General features: G+C 42.7%; 2 protein-coding genes across 3 annotated transcripts in view; one reads left to right on the top strand and one right to left on the bottom strand.

The window, feature by feature from the left end:
- LOC105559058 (glutamate receptor ionotropic, kainate 5-like) overlaps positions 1-27,279 on the bottom strand; it is a 53,025-nt gene that overhangs the window by 11,967 nt on the left and 13,779 nt on the right. The window lies entirely within an intron of this gene.
- Positions 928-19,040, top strand: LOC105559059 (protein PTHB1). Its single transcript, XM_012007080.1, has 12 exons — positions 928-1,629; positions 2,399-2,487; positions 7,629-7,893; positions 8,531-8,778; positions 9,014-9,144; positions 11,643-11,820; positions 12,001-12,246; positions 12,479-12,721; positions 14,119-14,402; positions 14,654-14,824; positions 17,203-17,340; positions 18,644-19,040. Exons 1-12 carry the CDS (start codon positions 1,355-1,357, stop codon positions 18,878-18,880), a joined length of 2,505 nt encoding a protein of 834 aa, XP_011862470.1. The 5' UTR covers positions 928-1,354; the 3' UTR covers positions 18,881-19,040.

Raw genomic sequence — 27,279 nt, 5'->3', positions numbered from 1 at the left:
TTTTATGAAATTGTTATCGGGTTATAATAAATAATTTAATAGTGTGCTTCAAATACTTTATTATTAAAAAATATGAAAATTTTTACTTAATTATAAATTTTGTTCAAAGTGACGGCCTTGAACATTGAGACAGGCTTGACATCTGCCTTTGACGGTAGCAGTGGCAGAGCGGCACTGAATAGCTGTAATTGTTTCACATGCTTGAATAATTCTTCCTTGTAATGAATTAATGTCATTAACCGGCTTTTCGTAGAATTTTTGTTTAATAGTACCCCAAGCAAAAAATCCAATGGTCCGTCAAATCCGTCAAAGATAGATGTCAAGCCTGTCTCAATGTTCAAGGCTGTCACTTTGAACAAAATTTATAATTAAGTAAAAATTTTCATATTTTTTAATAATAAAGTAATTGAAGCACACTATTAAATTATTTATTATAACCCGATAACAATTTCATAAAATTTTATAATGAAAAAATGTTTAGATGTCAATATCTCTTAAACAAAGCGTTTACGGGCATGTCTCCAGAGGAAAGTTTTTTCTTGTTTTGAGGTCCTAAGTTCATATTTTAAGTTAGGACACTTTACCCTGAAACACCCTGTATAATAGTATATAATATATAAAAGTCAACCTAACAAGCGTCAGCTTATCAAACAAAAATTCTATGATGTAAATTATTACATTTAACTATGATAGAAGAAAACAAATTTAATTTCTTGGAAACCATTGAAAGTCCTAAATCGAGCAAATTTAATAGATTATTTACTAATTGTAGGCATTGACTATTCTTAAACAATTATAATATTGAAAAAATTCAATTATTTCAAAGCTATTAAAGAGTAAATTTAGTGAGTCACTGAATTTCTGTAAATTAAATAATTGTGAGCACTCTTTAAAATGTCAAAAATTTTAAAAATGCCGAAATAAAAAATCAATGGGCTTGAATATTTTTAAGGAATTGGAATTTTTTCAAATATCAAGTATCTTAAAACTAAAAATTCTGAACGTTCTTAAACAATTGCATTCTTTATAGCATCAATTATTATATTTTATCAAAGACACGTTGGAAACCTGAAAGAATTGAAACGTCATATCTACGTATCTGCAGTAATTCGCTAATGTAACGTGCGATACACAAATATTTCTTCGACGTCTGCGATGCTTACAATTGCTGTAATAACGCGGAGTAGCAATGCGATTTCGTTATGCATCTTTGATCAGCCCTAGCTTTGAGAAGCTGATTATGTTGTGGCCGCGCGATGTCATAGCAACCACCAGCGTGTAAACCCCCGGCGTTGGTAGCAGTTTATTCGCATTCGTGTTGCAATGCCGTCGAATTGGTGAAGCTTTTCCGGAAATGTCGTTGTTCAAATCGAAAGAATGGTGGAGGACACAGTGCGGAATGAACGAGTCGTTCGACAGACGCAGCTTGCTGGTCCTGCCGTTGTTCAGTGCCGACCGAAAGGACGTCGTCATTGTCGGCAGCCACAGCGGCTACCTTCGGATATACAGCCCGTCCTCGCAATGGGTAGACGAGACCAAGTCGCCGAGCGGCTATAAGTCCTCAGACCTCATCATCGAGACGCAAATCGGTGACTGTATCATCGACATGAAGGCAGGGAAATTCGTCTCGTAAGTGAGATCGCGAGATTTACGAAGGTGAAAGGATTATTAACGCCGCGAAGAATTGCATGTTTTTAACCCTGGAACGTGTAGACTCGTAATGAAGATTTAAAAAAGTCCAGATAACAGAAAAATAATTTCAACAGGTTGAAATCAATGTCGAAATGAAATAAAAACTGATCGACAATAAGAAAGAAAAAACAAAGAAAGGAAATTAATAATTACAATAAGTAATTATTGTAAAATTCTGCAAAGACCTATTTTAAGTGCAGCCTAAAATCACTCATTTAGTAAAGGCAAGTTCGCTATTATGAGACAGGCTTCTAATATGAGATAGATATGAGCTGCTAAATTAATTTATTGTCCTTGAAGTGAAATCTGTTTAGTAGAAAATTAATTATTAGATCATGTAATCGTTGCGAAAAAAGATTTGTGATTGAATTTCAACATTAAAAACCTATTATCTCACATTAGAATCCTATCTCATAATAGAGGACTTTCCTCTATATATGTACATATTTTCTAATGATATATGTTTCTACATTTTGTACATACATAATAGTGAATAAAATTAGACAAATGTAATCTAAAAATAAATATATAACGAGGCGAAATCTCTGTTGATACCTTGCGGAAACTTCACAGTGTTATTCAATATTTAAAGTAGTTAATAAAATCATGTTTTTAAAGTCATCTTCAATGAAATAAATGCATTTTACAACATTATTTACTTGTTAATGTTATCTCTGCTGATACCGATCGCATTGATCTGTTTCAGAGGCTCGCAAGATACACGACTCGCGATATTGACATCGAAGAAACTTGTCATTTACAGCGTAATATTGAGCCAAGGCTCCGTTGAGCACGGTTTGTATCGTACACATAATATATTAATTATATTAAACAGTAAAATAAGAAGTTAGACCGCGCCTGAACATATCTGTACTTTTATAACTTTCCAACTTTCCTGTTCTTCAGTTTCTCATTTAAGTAATTTTACAAGTCTTGTCCCTTTGTTGATGTTAATAAACGATACGTTTCAAGATGCGACGCGCCTAGACAGAAAACGAGCCATTTTTCTATCGGCCTTGACTTGAAGTTACAAATGCGTTGCACTTAACGAAAGCGAAAACCAAGCAATATCGCCGCAGGAAATCGCCGTCGCGATTTTTCTATCCCTTCAATTAGACTCCGGAATCACAATGCGCCGCGTGTTATCGGAATATTAATTTCAGTGTCGCGACAATAACATTAATCGCGCGAATGAAACAGCCTTCGGGAGAGATGGGCAGCGCGCGGCCATAGCGACTAACAAGATCGAGGGAACGTGAGGCCCGCGCGTGTGCAGGTCCGATTGGAATTCTCGCGAGAAACCTGACTTTAAGAATGGCTCGCTAATTAGATTTTGCAACTGCAACAAGCAAGTCTGCGAATATGTCGAGCATACATTTTCATTTCATTGACACGCCTCATAATCACCTTATCAATATCTCCCGTTATTGGCCGCAACAACTTATGTTACGACTATTAATACACTTGTCGTTATTACAAGCATTATCATTTTTGTTGTCCCCATTAACGTTACATTATTATTGCTGTTATTATAATTCTTAAGTTCGAGGTGTAATTTATATATTTGCGAGAGGAAACGTGTAATTATTTTTCATTCGGTCTTGAAGAAGCCCCCCAGGCCCCGAGGCGGCAATCCCGTAGACCGTCTCCTGAGAGCCGGTCCCGGCCGCGTAGATAAAACGACGGCGAGCGGTGTGTGCAGCTGCTAACGAGCGCTACGAGCGCGCAAAGATCCACGGCGATGAGAGATGGAGTCGCGCGCGCCGCGTCGACGATATCTCGCGATAGCTTATTGCGGAATGATTTTCATGCGATATCGAACGGCAGCTCGTGTACAAGTCATGTAAGGTCGATAGCGTATCTGTTTGTTTACAAGAACGTATACCCTGGGAATCGCCGATGCCTTCCCATATGAATTTAGGCGCCGGTAGGACACACGTGCATTGTCCCATGTATGTGTATGCAAAACGTGCAAATGTGTCGATGTGTGGCATAAATTCGTGTGGGAAGGTGCATCGGTGATTCCTAGTGTCTTATTCATTAATGCCTGTTACACGCTGTAAAAATACTACATGTAAAATTACAATTATTATAGCGGATAATATTGGAATCATCTGTTAAAGGTGCTCTGGGAAAAGAAAGACAGTTACAACCCATTTTCGGGCCCACCATTAGTAATCGAATTACTTGGATTATTCGTAACTCTACTCTGGGAAAAAGTTTGACCGTTTTTTGTTGTAGTTAAGCAACTTAACATTTCGGATCGACAGAACTAATTGAAAGAATAGATAAGTGTTACTTAAAAATCTTGGATATATTGTAGATAGAATAGCTAATTACGATTTTTAGTTTTCGCGGGGTAAAATTTGGAAAAGATTAAGAGGTACGAACAATCCAAATAATTCGATTACTAATTGTGGGCCCCAAAATGGGTTGCTGTCTTTTTTCCCCCAGAGTAGATATTCGTACATATCATTCCGTTGCTCCAATAACGCGTCACTGCACGTATCCGTGAGCAAAAGCTAATCTCACGCATGGTAGACTATATTTCGGAAATTTACAATATCATAAAACGTCGGCCAACCCTTCTGACCACGACTGTACAGCTTGAAACTCGGCGATTTGTATAAATGCGAAAAATGATAATAAAAATACAGGTCCACGCATTAATGAACGAGACTGTACATTTGTACGGTGAATCGACAGTGGCTGCCGTCGAAATTTGTAGAATTATCGATAAAATTGCGAATCCGTCGGTCATTACGCAAAGATCAATGTCGTACGAGAATGTCGATAAATTATTACGAATTACGTATGTCGGTTGTTACGATATCCTTGCAGAGGCTATCTATCGCGGTATATATGAAAAATTAATCTCGAGTCTTTTCCTCTCGTAGACGATAGTGAGATTTTGAAGTGTCAAGCATGTCTGTGGTGTCGCATTTAATTCTAAAAATTCAAATATCACGTCTAACACTGAAAAATTTCCCCCAAGCATCCGTTTATCGGACACTGTCTCAGAGTTCAAACCTTTTTTCACAATGGACCAATATACGTTCAGACTCAACTGGTATTTAGCGCTGAATGCGGAGCACAAATATGGACCTGTGTGTGTTTATGCCAATCGGTCAATCGTGCGATATCGCATATCAAAGTACAGAAACGCGTCGCGCAGTCTCGCTCATTACAATCGCGTACGATCGAAACCTCAAGTACGCACGATAGCGCTACGCGTCTCTTTTTCTCGACGTTTCCTCCATCTACACAAATTTACGTAACGTCAGGAGACTTTTTTTTTCAATTTCCTGCAACCGCCTCGACTGGTGCACGTTTTCCTCATGCATTTGTGCGATTTGAAATTAAAACGTCTTTGAAAGATCAAGGAGGGAGTCGGATCAGACAAATTTGACCCTAGAACGCCATGTGAGGAATATTTATCCATTAATATTCACGATGTACGCGGTTCTACACATAATACGGAAAATTACATAAGCGCCGCGGGGAAACATATGGATTGGAATCTAGTCTGGATTATCGGAAACTTACACAATCCTCATGTAATATGTGATACTATTGTGGTAACATATAATAATGTTACGATCTAGAGTAATCTTTGTCGGGGAAAAAATACTAAATTGTACACTGCACACTGAAAAATTCTTTCACGTGCACCTTGTGCATTTGATACCCCAAGCCATGAAAAGTCTCGCTTTCTCCTTCTACAATTTCCATTGTTAAATATATCAAATCAAAGTAGAATTAAATTTATTCGCCGCTTAAAACCAGCCTCCGTGGCCGATAAAAAAGTGCTTGCCGGTCAAAATGATCTGCCCGGCCGTTCCAATGTTAAAGACTGCTTTCGCGGCGCGATCCGGGATCGAGAGAGACGCCTCGAGCTAGTATCTCGTTAAATCCAGCCGATATTAGACGCGGCAATAACAACCAGCGTTTCGTAATAATTCGCAAGCGCCGTTACGACGTCGAACGTGTTACGTCTTACGTCGTTGAGCGCGCACAATTCTTTTTCTTCGCGCGCGAAGCGCGCGATTCCACCCGGGGGCGGGCGCGGAACGGAAAGTGAGAACGATTATCTCCCTCGATGAAAAACCGTCCACAGTCGATTTCCGCTCCGACCGCACGCTCGCACACGGGAAAACGCAAATTACACGCGCGAGTCATTCTCACATGCGCAAGTTGTAACTGTCTGATTCATTTCTTTCGCGAGAGCGTCGCGTCTACTTCCTGACGCCAGGCAGGCGCCGCCAATTTTCGTATTATCCTTTTCATTTTCACGGCAAACAATTTTCTTTGATAAGTGTTTTCTTTGATAAGGCAAGAAATCGTCAAACCTTTTAAACTCGAGTGTCAATTCTTCAACTTCAAGTTAAGGGATTTCACATATTAATTAATATAGCCCCATCAGGGCTTGTGAACACAAGGATGATTGTACTACTTTATCCATTTTGTTAAAAGTAAAATTTTATTTGCTTCATCCAATTTTTCATACTTTTAATTTTTCTTCTGCTTCTCTCTCTTTCTCTCTCTCTCTCTCTCTGTTTGTCTCTAATTTTAATGTAATAAGAATATAATCGTACATAACCGACCTGATTTGATGTCGAAGTAAAAACCGCTTCTCTGGTAAAAGTGCGGAGCGATTCTTACCGGTTCTAACGAATGACGTCCTTGCGATTGAAAAAAATTCAAGGAACGCATCCCTTCAAGTGCACTCATAAATATTACGCAGCGCTAATTTTTATGTGACAAGAATTATCCTCCCTTCCTTACATATCTTTTGTCATTTTTAGTATTTCAAATTTTGTTCTCGTCCTTTACCTTTATCTGAATAAAGGGAGCACGTTTGTTTGTACTTTGCGCTCACCTCCTTCTGGCACGCTCATTAGAACGCTGCCGTTGTGATGTATGTGCTCTGTAAAACACTGATCGCTCTCTCGTCCGGACGCTCAAACGCGACCACGATGAATTGCGGCCTGACCTATATACAGACAGGAATCGCGATTGTTCGCCGTCTCGGGCCGCTTGTCTAGCGCCGCCCGAGCTCGCACATCAGTCTCGCATATTTATTTCTTCAATTAACTGCAACGTGTATGTCTACAGGCGTATACATATAATCGGCCTGATTTAATGCCCAAGTAAAAACCGCTTCTCTGGCAAAAGTGCGGGGCACAATTCTTACCAGCGCTGACAAATGGCGTCCTTGCGATTGAAAAAATTCAAGGAACGCATTCCTTCAAGTGCACTCATAAATATTACGTAACGCGTGATAAATAGAGTCTTAAGCCGCGTTGCAATATATTAATAGTTCCGATATGCAAAAGCGAGGAAGAATACGCACGGAATAAAAAGGTTGTTACATAACGAAATTTTTGTTACGGAGATATTTTATGGATAACCGCCGAATTGGTCGAAAGAATTGTGACTAAGGTGAGAGACGGTAAATCTGATAAATTGCATAACCGTTGCTCATCGTGCGTTATTACAATCTAAAATCCGAACACAAAGAAATCTGATAATTTCTTCATCACGTCTCCCTGGCTAAAACAATAAAATAAACGGATTAGTCGAAAGATTCGGAAATTCTGCTTTCTCTAATTTCAATATTGTTTAAAATTTCCAATTTTAAGCTCTTTTATGTAGAGAAGAGTCCCCTATTACGAGATAGGCTCCTAATATGAGATAGCGGGGGTTTTTTTTTGCTAAATCAACAGACATCGTCTGTTGGCTCCTTCGTGATTTTATTGGAGTGAGATCTGCGAAAAATTCATTGTTAGATCGTGCGTGTAATTGTGGCAGAAAAGATTTGTGAAATTGAATGCTGGGAACCCGCTATCTTATATTAGGAGTCCCATCTCATAATAGGGTACTTTTCTGTATAAGCCGAGTTACTTTAACCGCTACGTCCCATTACATCCTCGCAGGGGACCACTGCGGCCTGGAAATCGCTTACGAGCACTTGCTACCGCGATTTCCGGCGTCCCTGACGACGGGGCCGTTTGGCGGCGTGCGGGGTCGGGACTTCCTCTGCGTTCAATGCCTGGACGGCACGCTTCTCTTCTACGAGCAAGAGACTGGCACCTTCAGCCTGGTTCTCGGGAATCGGTTGCTGCCAGAGCCGATCGTCTACGTTTCGCGGAACGACACGTTCGTGACGCCGAGCTCCGCGTGGATCCTCGAATGCTACAGGCAGGTTGTTCCACCGTGTCGTTCCGAGTAGCCCGTCAATGAACACCTGCTGGTGTACAGATAACGCGGCCGCGATGTATCGGATTGCAGCCTCGTCTTTCAGGATTATGAGCCGAGAGGGTGAATCAAGAGATATATGATTCGTTATCACTAGACTCGCAATAGTGATGGGAGAGAAGCTTTTCATTATCAAACAATTCAAGGGTCTCTTTGGAACGCGATACACGCAAGAAGAATATAAATTAACATATCCTTCAAAATAATTTTCAATTATTTGTACAGAATCTCCAAAACCGATTCTCGATATTGCATATTCTAAACGCTGTGACGATAATATTTCAAAATTAGTTATGCGAAAAGAAGAAAATCATTTTATTAAGGCCACTGTGTCCACGATGCTTGGTCCAAGTTCTAGTTTCGAGAAATGTGTATAGCTAATCAACTTGCAGCTATTCTATAAAAGCAAGACCTAGAACTTGGACCAAGTTCCAGCATCGTGGACACAGGTCTTTAGAAAATTTGTAAGAAAGCATATATCTCGCATTACCAAATTTCGACGCGCGTTTCATATATCTTACGTTAGTGAGTAGTAACGCAATAAAATTATCGCGGATATATATGTGTCCTTTTCGCGCAGGTATAAGAGCATGGCGGAATTTGGAAGTAAGGATCGCTCGGAGGAACCGAGGAATCTAGAACCGGACTGGAGTTACAATATCGGGGAAGCCGTTCTCGATATCGATGCCGTTACCTTGAGCAGCTTCGAGGTCGGGATTCTTGTGCTCGGCGAGAAGAATCTGTATTGTCTGAAAGACAATTGCGTCACCCTGAAGTACGCGAAAAGGCTCGAGTACAAGGCGCTCTGCTTTCAAGCTTATGTGATAGGTAAATGACGGATTTGGGAGCTTTGGGAAAGAGAAGAGAAAAGGGGCAATTCAAATTTTAATCCCCCTGTTAATCCCTTCGAAGCACTTTCTCCCGAAAGGAGGAAAACGCGAGAGTGAGACGGACAAGTGGAGGAGAACCACTCGGGCTAGTAGCTGGCGTGCGATGCGACACGCCTAATTAACTATTTTACTACGGATAGAAAATAAGTGCTAATTGAGCGCGATGCTTGTAGAACCGGATGGCAAGCTGATGGTGCTCGTAATCGCTGACACAAACACCTTGATGATTTACGAGGGCACGACTCTTAAGTGGTCAGCTCAGCTGCCTCTTACTCCGGTCGCCGTAACTCGAGCGCATTTTCAGGTAACCGATTGCATAATTCTATAACTCAGATTCCTGCTCCGCACGGCATTTCACGGGTGTTACCTCGTAGGGAACGGCATTCAGAAAGGAAACGTAAAGAAAATCTAACATTTTTCCTCGATCCTTTCGAAAGGGCCAAATTTTTGTCACAACGGTTTCCTATTGAAGTTGTGTATTACAGCGAATAATTGTTACTAAAGGTTTAATTAATTTGAATTGTAACATTGACATTAATCAACTGGGGGACGTAATGCGTTACAATATATTTCACTACACTGAAAAAAATTTCTGGTTGAATATGGACGAATCAAATAATTCCTTTAGGATTTACCAGAATTCCTGTAATCCTACAGAAATTCTGGTAAATCCTAAAGGAATTCTGGTAAATCCTAAAGGAATTATCTGATTCGTCCATATTCAACCAGAAATTTTTTTCAGTGTACGTTACCTCGTAGGGGACGGCATTCAGAAAGGAAACGTAAAGAAAATCTAACATTTTTCCTCGATCCTTTCGAAAGGGCCAAATTTTTGTCACAACGGTTCCCTATTGACGTTGTGTATTACAGCGAATAATTGTTACTAAAAGTTTAATTGATTTGAATTGTAACATTGACATTATTATAATCAACTGGGGGATGTAATGCATTACAATATATTACACACAATAGAATAGTACCACTATTAGTCTGTTAAAAACTGTATCACTTATTAATCGTCTTGCAAGGAGCGACGATATGCTCGGCATATCGTTTTTAAGAAAGAAACTTTAATTAAATTCACAGCGAAGATTACATTAACGATAACCTATTCAGCCTTATGTTACTTTGCCATTTCGTCGTTGCTGAGGGTATCGAAGTGATACAACAATGTAACGATGGTCGCTATGTCGCATCCGACGAGAAAACTATTAATCTTTAGTAATGAGAAAAGACTAGGAAAGAAAAGTTCGAAAGACAACGATAATTCTTACCAAGGCATCCTGGACAAGTCTCATTCGGACAAGAATATTGAATAGCGACATAAAAAAATATAGGAACATTCTTTTTAGAAGAGAGGGGGGGGGGGAGACCTCGATGGAATGCGCATCTACATTCACCATGATAGTCCGCAATCAGAGCCGATGACATTTGACAAAGAAGCGAGCCGAGACCTCTGCTATATCGGTGTATCCTCTTCCGTGTCACATTATCGACGCCACCAGCCATTGTTTCTCTGACAACGTTATGTCAGGCACGGTCTATCGTGTCCTTGCTGCCAGAAGCCTCTTCGGTGTAACTTCTAACTTCGTATTTTAAAGAAACGAACGCGGAGTTGGGAGCGATCTCTCGAGCCTCTACGATAAATCTTCTAAAGTCTGCTTCGTTTTTCTCTATAAGAGATTTCGGAACATTGCAAAATAAAACTGTATCTCGGCAAAATTCGGTAATGGGGAAAGAATCGATGCAAATCTTGGGTAAAAATTTTGCAAGAAATACCTGTCTGTATCTGCCACTGCAGATTCCAACATTAATTGCGGCCGTGTTCTGCTGGCTTCTATTTGCCTTCTGCGAAGGCCGCGTCAAAGGCTAACATAAAATGATGATCAAATTGCTCAAGAACATGTTTGACCATCTTATGGATTGTTCGTTTAGGAATTTTTGAGACCGCAAGACCGGGGAGAAAAAAGGAGCGAAGATAAATGTGAAGAGCTCGCGTGGCGATGACGATAGAAAGAAACGCTCAAGGCTTTTAGCATCGGCATCGGCAATGAAAGACCGACCGGGAAAGGAAAAAACCACAAGAGTGCAGGGAAGGACGAGGAGTCGGCAATTATCACCCTGGTTTTATCTTATCGTCCTGCCGCAGCTAGCGCGCGGCCAGCAAGGTTGCCATTGTTGTCTTTCCGGAGGACACAGAGCGCGCGAATTGCTGGCTAATTAGCTTAATACCGAGAACTCCGCTTCGTTAATCAGCGAACTATCGCCGCGGCAACTGGAGTTGTTCCGCGTATACGCGCCGACACGAGAAAACGTTTAGAAAACGCCTAAATCAGCCGGACGTCAGTGTGCTATGAAAATAGCGACGAACGATAATTTTTATCTTATCTCGCGCAATGACGAAAAGCAGAAATAGCCTTTCAGTTCGCCGCTGTGGAAAGAATCTGCGACAAGCGTTCGAACCAAAGTCCTAAACAAACACACAAAAAGATCTAATGCACTCTTCTTGAAAATGAAGAGAAACCAAAGTTGTGATCTGCGTATACGCGTTGCCGCGGTCAAAAGTACACGGTCGTACTCTTTTGAATTTTTAATGTCAGTTCACTTTTACGGACAGGTCTTTCATTTAGTTCTCATATTGCTTTTGCACATTCGCGGGATAATAACTGTGATGTGCGGACCATTCCAGGTTTCCCGCGGCTCTTCTTTTCTTTATCTACGGTTTCTTTGATCAATTTGGGGCTGATTTCTCCTTTTGCGGCGTCGCGGCTGTAATTTAGAGCTTGATATTTCTTTTTTTAGCACTTAGACGGAGTGATCGTCGTTCTCTCCGAAGAGGGCCAGCTGGAGGCTTGCTACTTGGGTTCGGAGCCATCATTATTTATCGCGCCTCCTCTGCATCGACGCGGTTACGATTACGTAGCCGCCGAGGATGAGCTCATGGAGCTCCGCAAGCTAGCGAAGAGAAATAAGGCTTCCGGTATGAATAAAACGCAAATCAATACACTTGTGACAATCATTAGCGGCACAAATCCTGTTTGCCGTCTACAGACGATGGTGTACTATCGAGATTTTCTCCGAACTCCAAGTCCATTTCGTAGTTAAATTTAACAAATTAAGCCTCTGTTACTGACATTAATTATCTTGTTGAAATTATAAGGCAACCAGCTCAGTGACGTCAACATGGACGCCGAGTTGATAATATCCGTGACCGTGTCCTCGGACCTGGAACCCTGTCCACGCGGAAACCAAGACGACTCGAAGGACGACTCGGAGGGTCGTAATTTTATGTGCAGGATCACCATAGAATTGTCCACGTACACGACTCTACGCGACGTTCAAGTATGCGTGGACGCCTCGAAGCCGTTCGTCGCCGAGAAGGATCGCCACGTTATTACCAATCTTTGTAAGCGAGTCACGTAAAGTTACGTATTTACGGCGCGAAGTCTCGGGCAAGAGAACAGCGGCACCGGGACAAAATTAAAACGCGGCGCGTGAGAAATGGGACGACGCCGTTGAAGAGAAATGCACATCAGTTGTGCTTTCCATTTCTCGCAATCGAGACGGCAAAATTGCTAAAATACCGACACAATAGCGGCTAATTTGTTAATGTCACTTTGTTAATTGATCGTCCGAAGGTGACCGGCACATTTTGCGCACGACCATCTGCGCGACGACGGATCTGCCGGCGATGTCGTCGGACGTGAGGATCACGGCGAGCTACGAGACGGCGGATCGTGGGAGCCTGCGCGTACTTCAGAAGACGGCCCAACTGCCTCTGAAGATGATGCTGAGGGCCTGCCCACCCGAGAACACGTCCACCTTCACGGCGACCATCAAGTGCAGCGAGCCCCTCGTGGCTTTTAGCCAGCTGTTTCCCGGTAATCCATCGGCACCGTCGTTTATAATGCCCTCATCCCTTCCGCTTCTCGCGACCAGGGCTGCAACCGCGATAAAACTATTCCCTCGAATCTACCGTTGACATTTTTCTGCGGTTTCGCACGATAAAAACGATACGGCAAACTCCGCACGAGCTCCCCTGCTTCATTTTATTAAAATTAAAAAAGATTATCTACGTTAAAACCCTTGCCGAGGTGTTATTTTTCGCAATGGACTTTAAATAAAAATTATCTAGACACTAACATCCTGCCTTGGCTCTCACTCCTTTACTATATTCGGGTTTTCACATTAGAGTCTTATGAAGTTTATTAATTGTTTAAAAAAATTAGGTATTGCGGATATGGTATTGCATCAAGATCGAAATACCTCTTCCTGAGGATTTTATTTTGCTCCCACGGCATTTATCATGGAGTGATCGGTGAAATTATGTCAATTTTTACGATCCTCTTTGTCACAGGAAACAATGTTAATAAAACACTTATCACTTTAATAAACTGGATGTGCATAAGTCACTTGATATGGCCGCAATTATGTCTTCGATGCGATAGAAAAATTTTACGTATGGTGTAAAAATTGAAGAATGCCGTGGAGAAATTGGCTGCTTAAAGATGCGACATTATAGACCGCAGCTTTGCGTTGCCGCCCTGTTGGTCCCATCGCCGTAAACGATTTCCTAAAAACTCACGGATTCTTTTTACTCCCACTGCCTCGTATTTCGTCCCGCTGTTCCCCGTCGGAAATTACGGGCTAGGAAATGGTGGATAGAGAATTAGGATGTCTCGTTTGCGAACGGCGATATTAAGGAATCCAGTCTCTCTCTCTCTCTCTCTCTCTCCCTCTCTCGTTCGTGGTTTAAACGCGCGGCATCTCGGCCCACCTAATACGATAATCAGACATCAGCGGGCCCCGGGAACCTTACCCGGACCTCTTCAATCACGGCGCATGTTCTTCCTTTTATCGGCCCCTCGACTTTAAGCCCGGCACACCTGGTAGATTCGTAATTTAAAGTCGGTAAAATTCTCGTTAAGTGAATTCCTTCCCTCCCATGAGACCGCTCAGGATCAAAAATATCAATCATAAAAATATCAATGTCTTAGTACGTGACATCTGACATGGAATACAGATAATATCCCCGAATTATCGACTGTAACTGTCGTTACAAGTATTTCAACAAATTCCAAACGTTTGGAAGAAAAATGTCGAAAGATGTTATTTCTCGCATTTATAAAGTTAAATAAATCGATTGTCTCGGTCATCAAAATCTCGCTAAATAAAGATAGCGGAAAAGTAAAAGTCCTCTGAATTCAACCGAACAATTTAATTTGCTTATTTAACTGTTTCCTCAACGAGTACGCGCGAAGATTTTTATTCTTTGCAGAGTTCACAGGGGACATACAGAGGCAAAATTGGAACGCGCTCGGCTTGCAGCACGTGCAAACTGGCAGCGTGGTGACAATAATTTCTGGAACTACTAGCAATCGATACCGAGTGCAGTCCAACGACGGGCTTTCGATGGCCTTGGTGGTTCAGCAGCTGGTGAATAGGCTCAAAGACAAGGCCACCGGAAATTTTACGACCGCCATCGCGCAAAATCACATACAACTGGTCCAGTCGCAGATGGAGGCGCACTATCGTAGTCGCCAGGAGGCGGACAAAATCGCGGTAATTTCAATTGTTTAAATGAGACTTTAACGCACATGTAACGCTACCTTATCTCTAGTTCAAATTTATTTCTAAACACTTCTCTCGCGGTTCTTTCAACTTTGACTTCAACTTTCATCTGTCACCTTGAAAAAATTAGAGCTTCGATGAATTATGAAAATTCCTTAAAGATTTCACGTAGATATACGAGAATTCCCAAAATTCTCTCTCTCTCTCTTCTTCAGAATGCTTTTTTTTGTTCGCAAGTACAGATTGAGATCGGGCTGCTGTCGACCCAGTTGAGAAACATCGAGAGGAGGATGCTGCGCGCCGTGAGGGAGCGGAACACCCGGTCTCTGGCCACGACTGGACTGCCGTTCCTCTTGGAGTCGACCTATCGCGCGATCTTCGCGCTTCTGGATGATCTCGCGATCGCACGAACGGTAATTGACCAACGTCCTTGCCTCCTAACAACTGGTCCTCTTCCCTTTATAGCGTACTCGTTCGCTCTAAAGGCCTGCGTCCACGAATGCTACAACTTGGTCCAAGTTCTAGTTTCGAAAAACGTGTAGCCAATCAACTTGCAGCTTTTTTGGAAAAACTAGAACTTGGACCAAGTTCTAGCATCGTGGACACAGGCCCTAAGATCGATCGTAGTCTTTAATCAGGTTTGCGTTGAACCGAAGCTCGATTTCACAAGTTCACATTATCAAATTGTTGAAATAATTCGAAACCGACACTTTGGTTCTCATAAACCAATTTTCATTCATACCTACGTAGCTAGTAGTGTCTAGCTTCTATTTTTTAATATTAAAAAAGATTAAAGCAGTGCACTATTTGTACACTGAAAAAAAGTCTGATAGATTCAACCAGTCGTCTGTTGGAAAATGGACGAATCAGAATTCCTTTAGGATTTACCATGAAATATATTTCATAACCAGAAGTTTGCTAGACTTCACTACACATCTGGTAAATCCTAAAGGAATTCTGATTCGTCTATTTTCTAACAGACGACTGGTTGAATCTATCAGACTTTTTTTCAGTGTAGTATCAAAACGACAGAAAACCAAAGGCTGTACGAAATTTGATCTTCGATTGGTTTAAATTGTTTTCTGAATGAAAAACTGAAACGTCAAGACACGTTATTCGTAATTACGTGATTAGAGGAATTCCCGTTTTCTCGTCAGAAAACTGCAACAAACACCCTCCGAACCGGCACTGCAACTCAACCGTAGCCTCAGAATCTGCCTATCTGGATAATGCTCGCGAGTCGCGCGCGCTGTAATTGCCCGCTGTAGCTGCCCTCGCTTATTCACCCGACGCTGACAGCGACGGCGAGCGGCCATAATCTCGACCGTATAAAACACGCGAGAGCCACTTGGCGGCCGATCGCGGCCGATACGCCGCGTTTTATCGCGCGCCGATCTGGAAGCGGAGATGGCAATCGCACCGATGGCGGTTTCGCGAAACCGTATCAACCGTGCCCGTGATCGTTACTCGATCCCTCTCGTCGCGCTCGAGTGGCTTATTATTTGCGAGATTTATGGCACCACGGGAAAGGGAATTCGATGTAAGCGTCGATCCGCGCGATATGCGGGAAAGCCATGCTTAGATAGGTAATGAAGGGAAAGACACAAGAAGGATCGTTTCGCAAAAACGACTGAATTGATAATACAAGGAAGCGAAAGAATAAAAAGTGGGGGTGAATTCATGGCGACTTTGTTAAGATTTCGTCAAGTAATTTCATCGCCGAAATCATCGTCCAATTTCTGCCCATTTCGATTCTCACGAGAAGCCAATCGAGCATCAATTCATGATGGCCGCGGAGAACGATCGGATTGAATTAAAATTAATAATTGTACTCTCTGAAAGCCAATCAGTGGATTTTCATTGAAAACAATGAATAGTCACTGATTTACAGTTATAAGTATATCACGATTTTCAGTGGTGCACTTGTAACTGCAAATCAATGACTATTCACTGCTTTCCTCGCTGTTTTCAGAGACGATTCACTGATTGACGTTTAGAGGGTATAGTAAAAATTAATAAATATTTGTCAGCATATCCCGGAGAAAGTAGCAAACGCGCGAGAATCATTTCCACCAACTTCCATATTACGGGAGTATATTAAAGTAAATGAAAGTAAGTTAACGAGCGAGTATACTTTCATTCTAATATCAATTTTTTCTTCGGAGATTATTCTCAAAATTGAACAATCATCAGTTGAAATTGTTACAGGACCTTGCGTCTACAGAAGAGATTTTCAGATCCAATGCTATTACACTTCGATCTATCACAATGTAGGATCGATGTAGCAACAAATATTTATTATTGAATATTTCAATCTTAATGGAAGATTCTTATCTAGAATAAAATGAGATCAGTGCGTGTGTTATAACACATCGGGAGGAAATTTATTCTAGACGCAAGAACATATAATCTTAAATTTATGCACGTCGCCAATCTGTTACCCTTATTTCAATATAGGAAGTCGATCTTGTTTGGCTCGCGAGACGGGAATAGAAATTATTGATTTAATCCTGTTTTATTTTCTTCACTACGCGAGGTTGCGATAAGACAACAAGTGTTCTTAACATATTAAAATTTGTTAACATACGCGAATGTGTAATATTTAAATTACACAAACGTGTAATTAATAAATGTAAGGCGAAAGAAGTACGGCGGAGAGTCCGACCTCGTCGGAATTATACCGGTTTCGATTCCTGACCCAAATCTCGGCTCGCATCATCCGAACAGATTGGCGACGTGCAGTCCCGTCAGCGCGGCGTGATGTAACGCGGCTGTAATTGGGCTGTTACAGGAACGGGAACGCGCCGGCCACGGTCTGCGGTGCGTCGTGAGGTTACTGCTCCTGCTATTGCGGCTCAATGTAAACGACGATAAGTACGCTATGCTTGAAGCCGCGATCGGATTCGAGCCGCAGCTGCGCGACGAGCTCGTAAGTGCTATCGCGACGCGCAATGGCCCATCTCCTCGCTCCAAGTGGCTCAAATATTCACATCCGACCACTACGAGCAGTGCTTTCGACTCGAACGAATTTCACTTGCTTAATGTACAGGGTGTTATGCAATACCCGCCTCACCCCTTATTTACGGATAGAGCGGACTAGCCCATACAGCACAGATGGTTGCAGTTACATTGCAGAAACGTTGCAATCTTGCAGATTGCAGTGCAATCTTGCAGAGACGTTGCAGGGATATAAAATTGCAAACTTTCGATAGCAATATTGCAGCAATGTTTCAAAAATAATAAAAGTACTATATTTTCTATTAAACAAATTTTTCTAATTACGAGAATTTTATGTTATTTTCGTTGACACCAATAATGCGCGAATGATTAAGTACTTGATCAGTGCGGTGTTGCTCGCAATCTCCATCTATTGCGAAGCGACATAATCTCCTTAGGTTGCTTCGCAATAGCTTGCTGTGTATTGAAAAAGGCCCGGATGCATGTGTAATTAGTAAATTCTCTGCTTATGTACAACTACAACAAATTATTCCAAAAATATTGCACCGCAACATTGCTGTAATGTTGCACTGCAATCTCTCTGAGGGCGGACATTTCAACGTTGCTGCAATCCTCCAGAAACGTTGCAGCAATGTTGCGCAACGTTGCTGCAATATTGCAATCTTGCAATGTAACATTTCTGCAATCTTCCTGCAATCTTTCTGTGCTGTGTGGAAGACTGAGCCGAAAAGTCCTTTACCACTTTGCAATTTTCGCAATAATTAACGAGTTATTAATTGTTAAAAATCGCTGTCTTAGCCCGGCCTACCGTCCAATTCAAGCTCGCGGGGAGGTGCGGCCGTCCCGCGATCGGCGTTGCTAGGCGCGCTCGGATTGGGCGATAGGTCGGGCTAAGACAGTGATTTTGAATAATTCATAACTCGTTAACTATTGCGAAAATTGCAAAATGGTAGAGGACTTTTCGACTCATTGTCAGTCTAGTTCGCTCTATCCGTAAATAAGAGGTGAGACGGGTATTACAGAACATCCTGTATAGAAGAAAGTTCTCTATTATGAGATAAACTCCTAACATCATTGTCATTAAATTTTGACGTTGAAAATCTAAAACAATTAGCCATCTAAATTAATCTAACAAGTCGTCTAACAAATTAACCATCTGAAACAATTAGTTTGATCAATTGCACCGTCATTTATAGAGAAAGCTTGGCGTTTATAATCACAATGTTGCTGCTCTCTTTTACTTTCGATAAGCATTCGATCGATCGGTTTCTCAGGACTGGGAAGAGATCGCCGACGTCAGCCTGAGTACTTTTCTACGGTCTACGTCGAGAAAAGGCACGAGTTACCTGGACGCGAAATCCGGGCCGTTAAGCAAGATGACGTCCACCAAAGAATTCGTCAAATTAAAGAAGCGTTTGGTACACGCAGTTGAACGCCTCGACACCTGTCGAGAAGCCGAAATGGTCGAGAACGAACAACAGTTGGAAGCTCGCGATCGCACCTCTTCGTGAAAATCATCCCGTTACCCGACATTGAAATCTCTATCTTCCGCAAATCTCCGAACGTGTCTCTCGAGAGCAGCGAACGTTCGAACTGGAAAGAAGGGAAAGCGGCATAAAGGCCGGACTTGGACCAAGTTCTAGCATCGTGGACACAGGCCTTTAGAAAAGTTCAAGTAAAATTAAAGTTTCCATCGGAATTCAATGGCGACGGATAAAAAAAACTTGTCGTAAAAATGTAACGAGTTCTTGTAACGTTTTGCTGCACAAATTTCTCAACGTGTAACGAAAAAGGGAGAGCGAAACTTCCGAACGCAGAGAGAGAGAGAGAGAGAGAGAGAGAGGGAGGGGGAGGGGAGAGAGAGAGAGAGAGGAGGGAGGGAGAGAGAGAACAGAATCTGAAATCTGTCAGGTGGATTCCCGAGATTCGTCGACATGATCGATCGCCTCGGCATCCTTAATGAGATCTCCGGGAATAATGCCGCGCGTATTGGGCGTATCTTGGGCGCCGTTGCGTGCGCGCGTATCGAATACGCTACGCAGGTGCAGTACACGCGTATTATGCACGGATACGCCGAGTCGGACAGGCGCGGTTTACGTAAGCCTATACACGCGCTGCGGCGCGCCGCGGCGATAATTTTATTCCACCGCCCGCGGCATATTATTGAAATAGGCGAAGTCGAACGGCGTAACGTATAGTTTGAGTGATTCACTAGCTGGCGCCACGATTCCGCTTTTTCGAGGCTAATTAATGGGAAGAATGTACGGGGGAGACGGGAGGGTATGTGTTTAACTCGACGGGACCAATAACAGCCACGCGCTTTGTTCGCGATAATTTTCCTACGAGAGCGTTCTCTGTGTAATGTTATGCAAAGTGCTCGCCCCGCGCAGAATGGAAAGGATCGTAAGAATTTTTCATCCGCGGGCCGCGCGAGCGCACACGCTATTCGATATCCCGCCGCGACAATAAAGAGACACGCAACTTATCGAACGATTACGAGCGTTGTTACGAGCGGAACAACTGTGCGCCTCTCGATTCTTTCGACGATTGTAACCGAGTGAATAAATTCCCGGAATGTGAAATCAATCAATTCTGTCTGAAATATAGCGCCGCGATTGCGGCAGACTGCGGTAACTGTAATGTCGTAGAATGTCCAATTCAAATTTATACTTTCGTCTGTCCATTAAAATCAATATGCAAAGTGGATTCCGGGGTTTATTATTATATTAATTCCCGTCGCGTATCCATAAATACCGCGCGAGCGTGTCTTCTCGATTTAAGGATGATTTACATCGATTACCTTTCTACAAATTTTAATAAAAATTTATTAAGTTCCGTGGTTTTCGAGCGCGTTTCAACTCTCTCGGTGTACTCGCGTCAGGCACCGATTCATACGCGATAGAGACATGTCTCATCTGTCTATTAAAATGAACACACAAGACAGTTTCTGCGTTCATAATTAATTTTCCACGTTCATCGCAAATAGGCGAATATGTTTCTTTTTTAATTTTAATGTCTATCGATTGCTTTTTATTTTTTACAAATTCAAATAAAAGTGATTAAAGCTTAATGGTTTTCGAGTGCATTTAATTACTTCGATACTCGCATCAGAGGCACGCGTGCACCGCGCCGATGCGACGTGAAAGAGCCCCCCTCCCCCGCCCCCTCCCTCTCTCTCTCTCTCGTGGACGCATGCAGATGCGTGCTCCGCTCCGTACACGGCTTCCCACGAGCGTGGAGAAACAAATAATCACGAGGCCCGAGTAACCTTTGCCGAAGTGCTCGGCAAATATTTAGACGGCAGCAACTTTTCCGTTGCGGCCACTGATGTAACAGATTGAAATATTTGTGGGGCCGCAGCTTTGCCGTTCGGATAAACGTCTCGCGGTAACATTGGCGGATAACCGCCGGGTATCAACGCGTAAACAATGCAACAATGTTGCAATGATGTAAGCCTTTACGGGGTGCGATGTTTAATTATATTGGCATACTGTCAATACAAATTGAGCGCAAGGTTGTCCAGAACTACCGACTTTATCTCGCTTTAGCCTCACAGTGGTGGACTTTTCAATGAAACCGAAATTCTTGTCTCGGGAAAAGACGTGGGGGATTATTATTGCTGCGGTTTTTTGATATTCAACATTAAATCTTGACGATTACAGCGTGAATTAGACTTTGTAAAAATCAGAGTTTGGATTTAAATGATGGTTACTGTTGCTTAATTTTTAGTTCCAGCTCAGAAAAACTAAAGCAGAAGAAACTATCGATACTTCGCAATTTAATTAAAAATATTTAAGTTATAATTAGCGAGTCTGTCGTAAAAAATAAAAGTTGTTCTAAAATACTTCATTATTCCTCAGATATTCTTCTTGACTGCGGAGTTTTCTCCATAGCGTTGTATAGCGATATCTTTCACGTAGGAACCGCCTTCGTAAATTTCTCAGGAAATCGAAAGAGATCGCGCGTGTCGAATTTAGCTCGTACCACTAGTTGTTTCACGCGGCAACGCAACAAGGTATGTAGATTAAGAGAGATGCCAACAGAATACTCTTGTGTCTCGGGCGAAACGATCGATCAGTCGATCGCCCGAGGCTCGGAGAAAAAAAAATACGATAAATCGATAAACGAGCGGAATAAATCGGCGACATCTGCAAAGGTGTGGAAAGAAAATTACGGGCTGTACACTACTATATCATTTTGTCGCTGCTTTGCCGGAGGAAATTCAGAAAAAAAAAATCCTGACGGCTGTCTCGTATCTTACCACTCGGCACTGCCATCGCCGTCATCACCGCTTCGGGAAAAGGGATGAGAGTTCGTCGAGGAGGTCAGGGTCCGGCGCATCGTTTTGCCGCATATTTCCAGTTTTCCAAGCGGTGGCACAAATGATGAATCGCGCGTTCCGTTCCTTATTATTATCCGGCTAACGGAGGACGCTGTGACTAACATTCTCGTAAATAGATTACATGCGCAATCGGTCGAGGGTACAAAGATAACAATGCTTTTGCGGGAATTTACGGATCGACTTTTGCGCATGAAATGCTACTAAACGTTTTTATAAGCTTCGCATATGATTTTTCCTTCTCTCGGTTAATTTGATATCGACCTTTCTGTAAAATGCCGACAATGTGTGATTTGATATTAGAATACTGGACTACACAAATAATTCTGAGATTCTTAAATCTACAGTAAAATTTCCACGAGAAGTCCTCGTGAAACTGAGCAAAGAATGCAATTTCGGTAGCTGACAATCTGTGAGATACCTTAAATTACTACGAGCATCCTCGCTATGAAGAAACAATTGACAATTATTTGAACTCTGCGTTGAATCTACAACTCTCAGTATTAAAAAAAAACACGTCAAACACTCCAACCGGTAGCTATGATACTCGATACTTCTACAAAGTATTTGTTGTTATTGAAAACAGAATTCGAATGCCGCACGCATCGCCCTTTGCATTATGCCGCGAATACACGAAGCCTAAGAGGCCGAGAGGCCTGGAGTGACCGACTCGCTTACATCTTTCTATTGCCATCTATTGAAAAAGCCACTTGACTTCCCGCTGGCTTGTGTAAACGCGGCATGGCTCGCACAAACTGCGATGGACACGCAAAAGAATGTTACGGGCGAGTTAGAAGGGCGATAAACGAGACAAATGGGGGAGAGAGAGAGAGAGAGAGAGAGAGAGAGAGAGAGAGAGAGAGAGAGAGAGAGAGAGAGAGAGAGAGAGTGTCCGAGGAACGTACCTGAGAGGAAGTGCTGAAGAAGGTTTCGCGTGTTACGTGTTTGTCACTCGACGCCACATGAGAGATGCGACCTTTCCTCTAACTCGTCGCTACCGACAATCGTCATTCGTTCCTCGAATTAACTTCGACAAAGACTATTCCACTCGGCATAATGAATGACTTCGGGAAAAATAATTCGTGATATTCCTTTTTATACCAGCAACTTTGTGAGAACTTACAAAATTACTTGTTATTGTTGGGCATTTAAAAAGCAAATCCGAATTACAGCGCGGATATTGGGGAAACTACGCGGAATTTTCTCTTAAAAGTTATTTTGAAAATCGTGTAATCGCGGGACAACGTGGCATTTCGAAGAATCTCACGAGAGATTTCTTAAATTTTACCATACATTTTATTAATTTTTTATTAATTGTAAGTGTAATTACTAGTAAAATGTATAAAGTACACAAAACTTTCGACTTGGTCTTAAGACATTTCCAACTTAAGAATCATCGCAAAACAATGTTAAAACACACACAAGCAGCCTAATCCGTAGAATATCTGGTCTGAAATGCTTGCCTCAATGGATTTCCACTCAGCAGGACGAGTTCTACCTCCTTTTTCGAACGAGACTCGAAAATAGTTCAAGAATGTACTGCTCCGACAGCAAGAAAACCGAAAAGATAAGACGCCCCCTTTTGTCTTATGACAAAGGAAAGACATCTTCCCCCCCCGAGTTCATTATAAAAAGATCAATTGAAAGAATACATTTTTTTATCACAATTTCTATTTAACGCATATTTTATTTATTCAAAGTCCTGCGGTTTAAAATATAAAATCCGCTCTAATCTTAACTATTCGCGAATCCCATATAGTTACTCGCACGCGTCTTTCGAATTGGCGTGCACGAACGCTGTATCCAAAATCCGAACCGGGTATACGCAAGTACGAGCGTATTACATATTCGTCAATTGACACGTAATAATTACGGCCGCAACTGGGGCGTAAAAACATACTCGGAGCGAGTGTCCGAGTGAAGAAAAAAAACGGCGGTATGATAACATACGATTAACTCTCTTCTGGTACATTTTATATATCGCTGATTCTGCTTAAATTACAGAGAATTAATAATCCTCCGAGGAGAATGATCGTGGCAGGAAGCAATTTTTTTCAGGCAATTTTCTGCGGCAACAAAAACACGCGGTTTCTCATAACGCCGTCGTTTAAATGAAACTTTTAAATCCCCGCGCGCAATAAGGCATTACTACGATTCAGCGTTCTCTCGCGAGATAAGTGGCGCAATTTCAGGGGGCCTCGTAAATAAGCGATTTTTGCCGACGCAAAAAGGCGCATCGCGCGCGCGCGCGGCGACGGTTCGCCTATCGGGGTCTTTAAACGCTATTAAATTCCGAACGAGAGCGTGCGAGCGAGCGAACGGCCCTTCGTCTTCCTTCGGTCACCCCACCGGATTACGTGGAAACTCGCCTGCGGCTTTGCGCGATCGACCTTCCCGGAAGAGCTTCTAGCGGAGATCCGACAGACAGGACGGCTTCCTGCGATCTCCGCGCGGCATGAGAACGCGGCGGCCCAAGCGAGGAGAGCCACCGCGCGATTATGGATAGGATTCTTTTGTGCCCCGACATGCGTCTGCAATATGCGCTCCGGCCGAGAGCCGAGATCCAGATAGGTGGCTTTTTAAATGCGCGCGTCTCCCGTCCGCGCTCGCGCGCGCAGAAAAACTGGTCCCCGAACGAAGATGCATATTGTATGGGACGCGTAGAAGCGGAATCGGATACGCGCGGTCGCCCGTCGACGGTCTATCGGGGAGTTAATTGGTACACCGGCCGGGGGGAAAAAAATGATGCTGCACCGAGGTACTTGGAAAGCTCGGGACCGCCGATCGACTTTCAGAGTCCGAAGTTAAAGCACACTACTAAAATATCGCGATAAAAGGTATCCAGGAAATTAATTACCTTTCTAACTTTCAGTTTGTTACGCGGGTAGTCTAGGGGCAGTTTCACAAACGTCGGTTAACTGCTAACCGGAGGTTAATCGATTCTCCGTCTCTTCTTGAACGATAAGATGGAAACAGATATAGGGAGTCGACTCGACTCTGGTTAGCAGTTAAACCAACGTTTGCGAAACTGGCCCTGAGGATTAGCTTAATTCATTCTTTGTCTCTTTCCGACTGTTACTTCAGAAAGAGACAAACGTGAATTAAACCAAGATTAAAGTTAAACGACGTTTGCGAATGCCCGCGATGGCTACGCGGTGAAGTAATAAGATTACGCAGTCGAATTAATTGAGTGTGCGAAAGCCGATAGGAATTCCTCGTCTCGTTCTAAATCGGTGACTGTTCGAAGTCTACCACAGGATACGCCGTTACCGGAAACGGATTCAAGATTGTACGGGAATGCAGGTCGTGCAAGCCGCAATGGTCTTCCTCTTAATAATCAAGATCGTATCGCAAACGGTTGTTACGCAAAGAAAAGAGGTGATAAAACCAGAGTGGAAGAAACGTTGCTCGGCAACTTGGGAGGTGTAACTTCAATTTTGAAGCATCTTTTATCGCGCGATTGCGGTCTGCACTTATTAACGCTCGCAGCTATACGCATTCCTTTGTAAATGCGCAAGAGGAAACGCCGCAGTTCACAACGTTGGCGTCGACGAGAGCCGACATTGTTGAAACTCAAAAGGATTGCAAAACAAAAATAATTGATTTTATAAAATCACGAGAATACATGTAATGCCCAAAGTTCATTGTCTGAAATAAGACCTGAAAAATTTCTGCCCTCACGTTTCACTTGCCCGCGATAGTTCAGCATTTGATTTCGCAGAAATAGGCTCTCGCTCGCGTATCCTTCGCGAAGTTAAATGGGCGCGTCTGTCTATTTGCAAACACGACGAAATGTATCCCCGACGGCAGAAATCGTACCGCAGGCGGCAATGATATACGAGCGGCTGGAAATTAAGATGCTACTTTAATCAAATATCATTCCGCGTGAATAATCGTGTCGATTGTTCGGGCGAGCGCAGGGCGGCGAATCACAAGAGACCCTCAGCGGCGCACGTCAGTTACCGCCGCAATAAAATTTCGACGGAAGGATGCGCTCCATTCTTCCCCCCCCCCTCTCTCTCTCTCTCGCTTGCTCTCGCTCCATTCTCCTGCTGGCATTTTATGATTTAATACCGGACCACCTTGCTAAACTCACAACTCCGGGACCACCAATAGCGATGTTTGAGGGTTAAGCCACCGTGAGAGAAAGAGAGAGATCGGTAATCAGCGGATAACGAGGCAGGGAAAGAGGGCGGGAGTGACCGAAAACCGCTGGGGCTTCTCTCCCAGGACTCTCTCGTCCTTCGATAATTGATGGCTTCCGTCCAATTACCGCGCTCTTTCGCTCCTACTCTAAACGTATACCTATCGCCGCCGGCTTGTACCTACAGATGACCCGGAATCGAGCCCACCTCGATTCTTCGATAAGCATCTCTGCCCTGTCAAACGAGGCCGAAAGAGATGTCTTAAGATTGATACCTCCGTCCGAATTTCTTCTCGGTTGTTTGTTTAGCGAGAAAGGATCATTTTCATGGCGGTGGAAATTTTCACGTGCGCCTCTTACCTTTTGCCTGCGACGCTCATTAGTCAGATCTCTTATCTTGTCGAACGTTTGAGATTTATTTACAATACTAGAATGAACCGTGATACAAGTCAAAAAATAGCAATTTTACGGGAGAATGGTTTTAAACTTTTTTAATCTTCCACGCGCATTTTATAATAATAACTTCGTGCACTTAAATAATAAGTGCAGCGGTTGTCCCTCCTGAATCATGAATTTCATCATTTGTACTTTATTACCGTTTTTATTTTACAAAAGGTTACAATGTCCACCCCTTTGTATATATTTTATGTTTTTACGATCGTGGTGCCGGATATTTAGTGTCTATTGGTTACATCGTAAGGCATTACACGGCGTGTTGTAAGACCCTTGCAGTAATTTCTATCTTCCGATTCCAGGTATTAATTTTCGATAGATATTAAAGTTATGATTATTTGATATGTATGTGTATATGTTTAAAAAATAGAAAATAAACCTTTTCATAACATATTTGTTAATATATGAATGGCTTTTGACCATAAACAATTAGAAAACATATATATGCGTTTTTTTGCAATCATTTTCAAAGTGACGACAGACGAAGCGGCATAATCAATGGGAGCATAATGAAGAACGGACGCGAAACATTGATGCGCATAGATAATGTTCGATTAGGAATCGTAATTGGAGGCGCAGCCGACACGGCCGGCAATCGCGCGCCGACCGCAAAATTGATTCTGAAAGGTTCGCCTACTTAATCGACCGAATCTGCTGAATCACCTGGGGGGAAAAAAAAACTCGACCGTGTTGCGCTCTTTGCCGTGCAGTCGGACGCGAAAAGCCGAACGGTGATGAAACGGAGAATGCGTTCGTCGAAATATTTACTTATCGTGGAAACACCGCAGCGGAGATCGGTTTTCCGATAATCGTTCCTTTTGCCGCTCCGTCAGATTATGACGGGTTACGTATTTTTACCTGCCGCTACAGCTGCGCGTGTTTCGAGGCTTCTAAATAAAATCTGGTCGCTTTGCTGTGTCGCACGACGTCTGGTGGCCGGACTTAAGGGGATGCTGGAGTGATTCTGCACTTTT

This window comes from Vollenhovia emeryi, unplaced genomic scaffold, assembly GCF_000949405.1.
Source record: "Vollenhovia emeryi isolate VEMERY1.0 unplaced genomic scaffold, V.emery_V1.0 DF939292.1, whole genome shotgun sequence".
Classification (NCBI taxonomy): domain Eukaryota; kingdom Metazoa; phylum Arthropoda; class Insecta; order Hymenoptera; family Formicidae; genus Vollenhovia; species Vollenhovia emeryi.
This window is presented reverse-complemented; position numbering and strand designations above follow the sequence as displayed.

Coding starts and splice junctions, on each gene's coding strand:
- LOC105559059 (XM_012007080.1), top strand. CDS start 1,355: ATGTCGTTGTTCAAATCGAAAGAATGGTGGAGGACACAGTGCGGAATG. Junction 11,821..12,000: donor GAAGAGAAATAAGGCTTCCG/GTATGAATAAAA, acceptor TGAAATTATAAG/GCAACCAGCTCAGTGACGTC. Junction 14,403..14,653: donor AGGAGGCGGACAAAATCGCG/GTAATTTCAATT, acceptor TCGCAAGTACAG/ATTGAGATCGGGCTGCTGTC.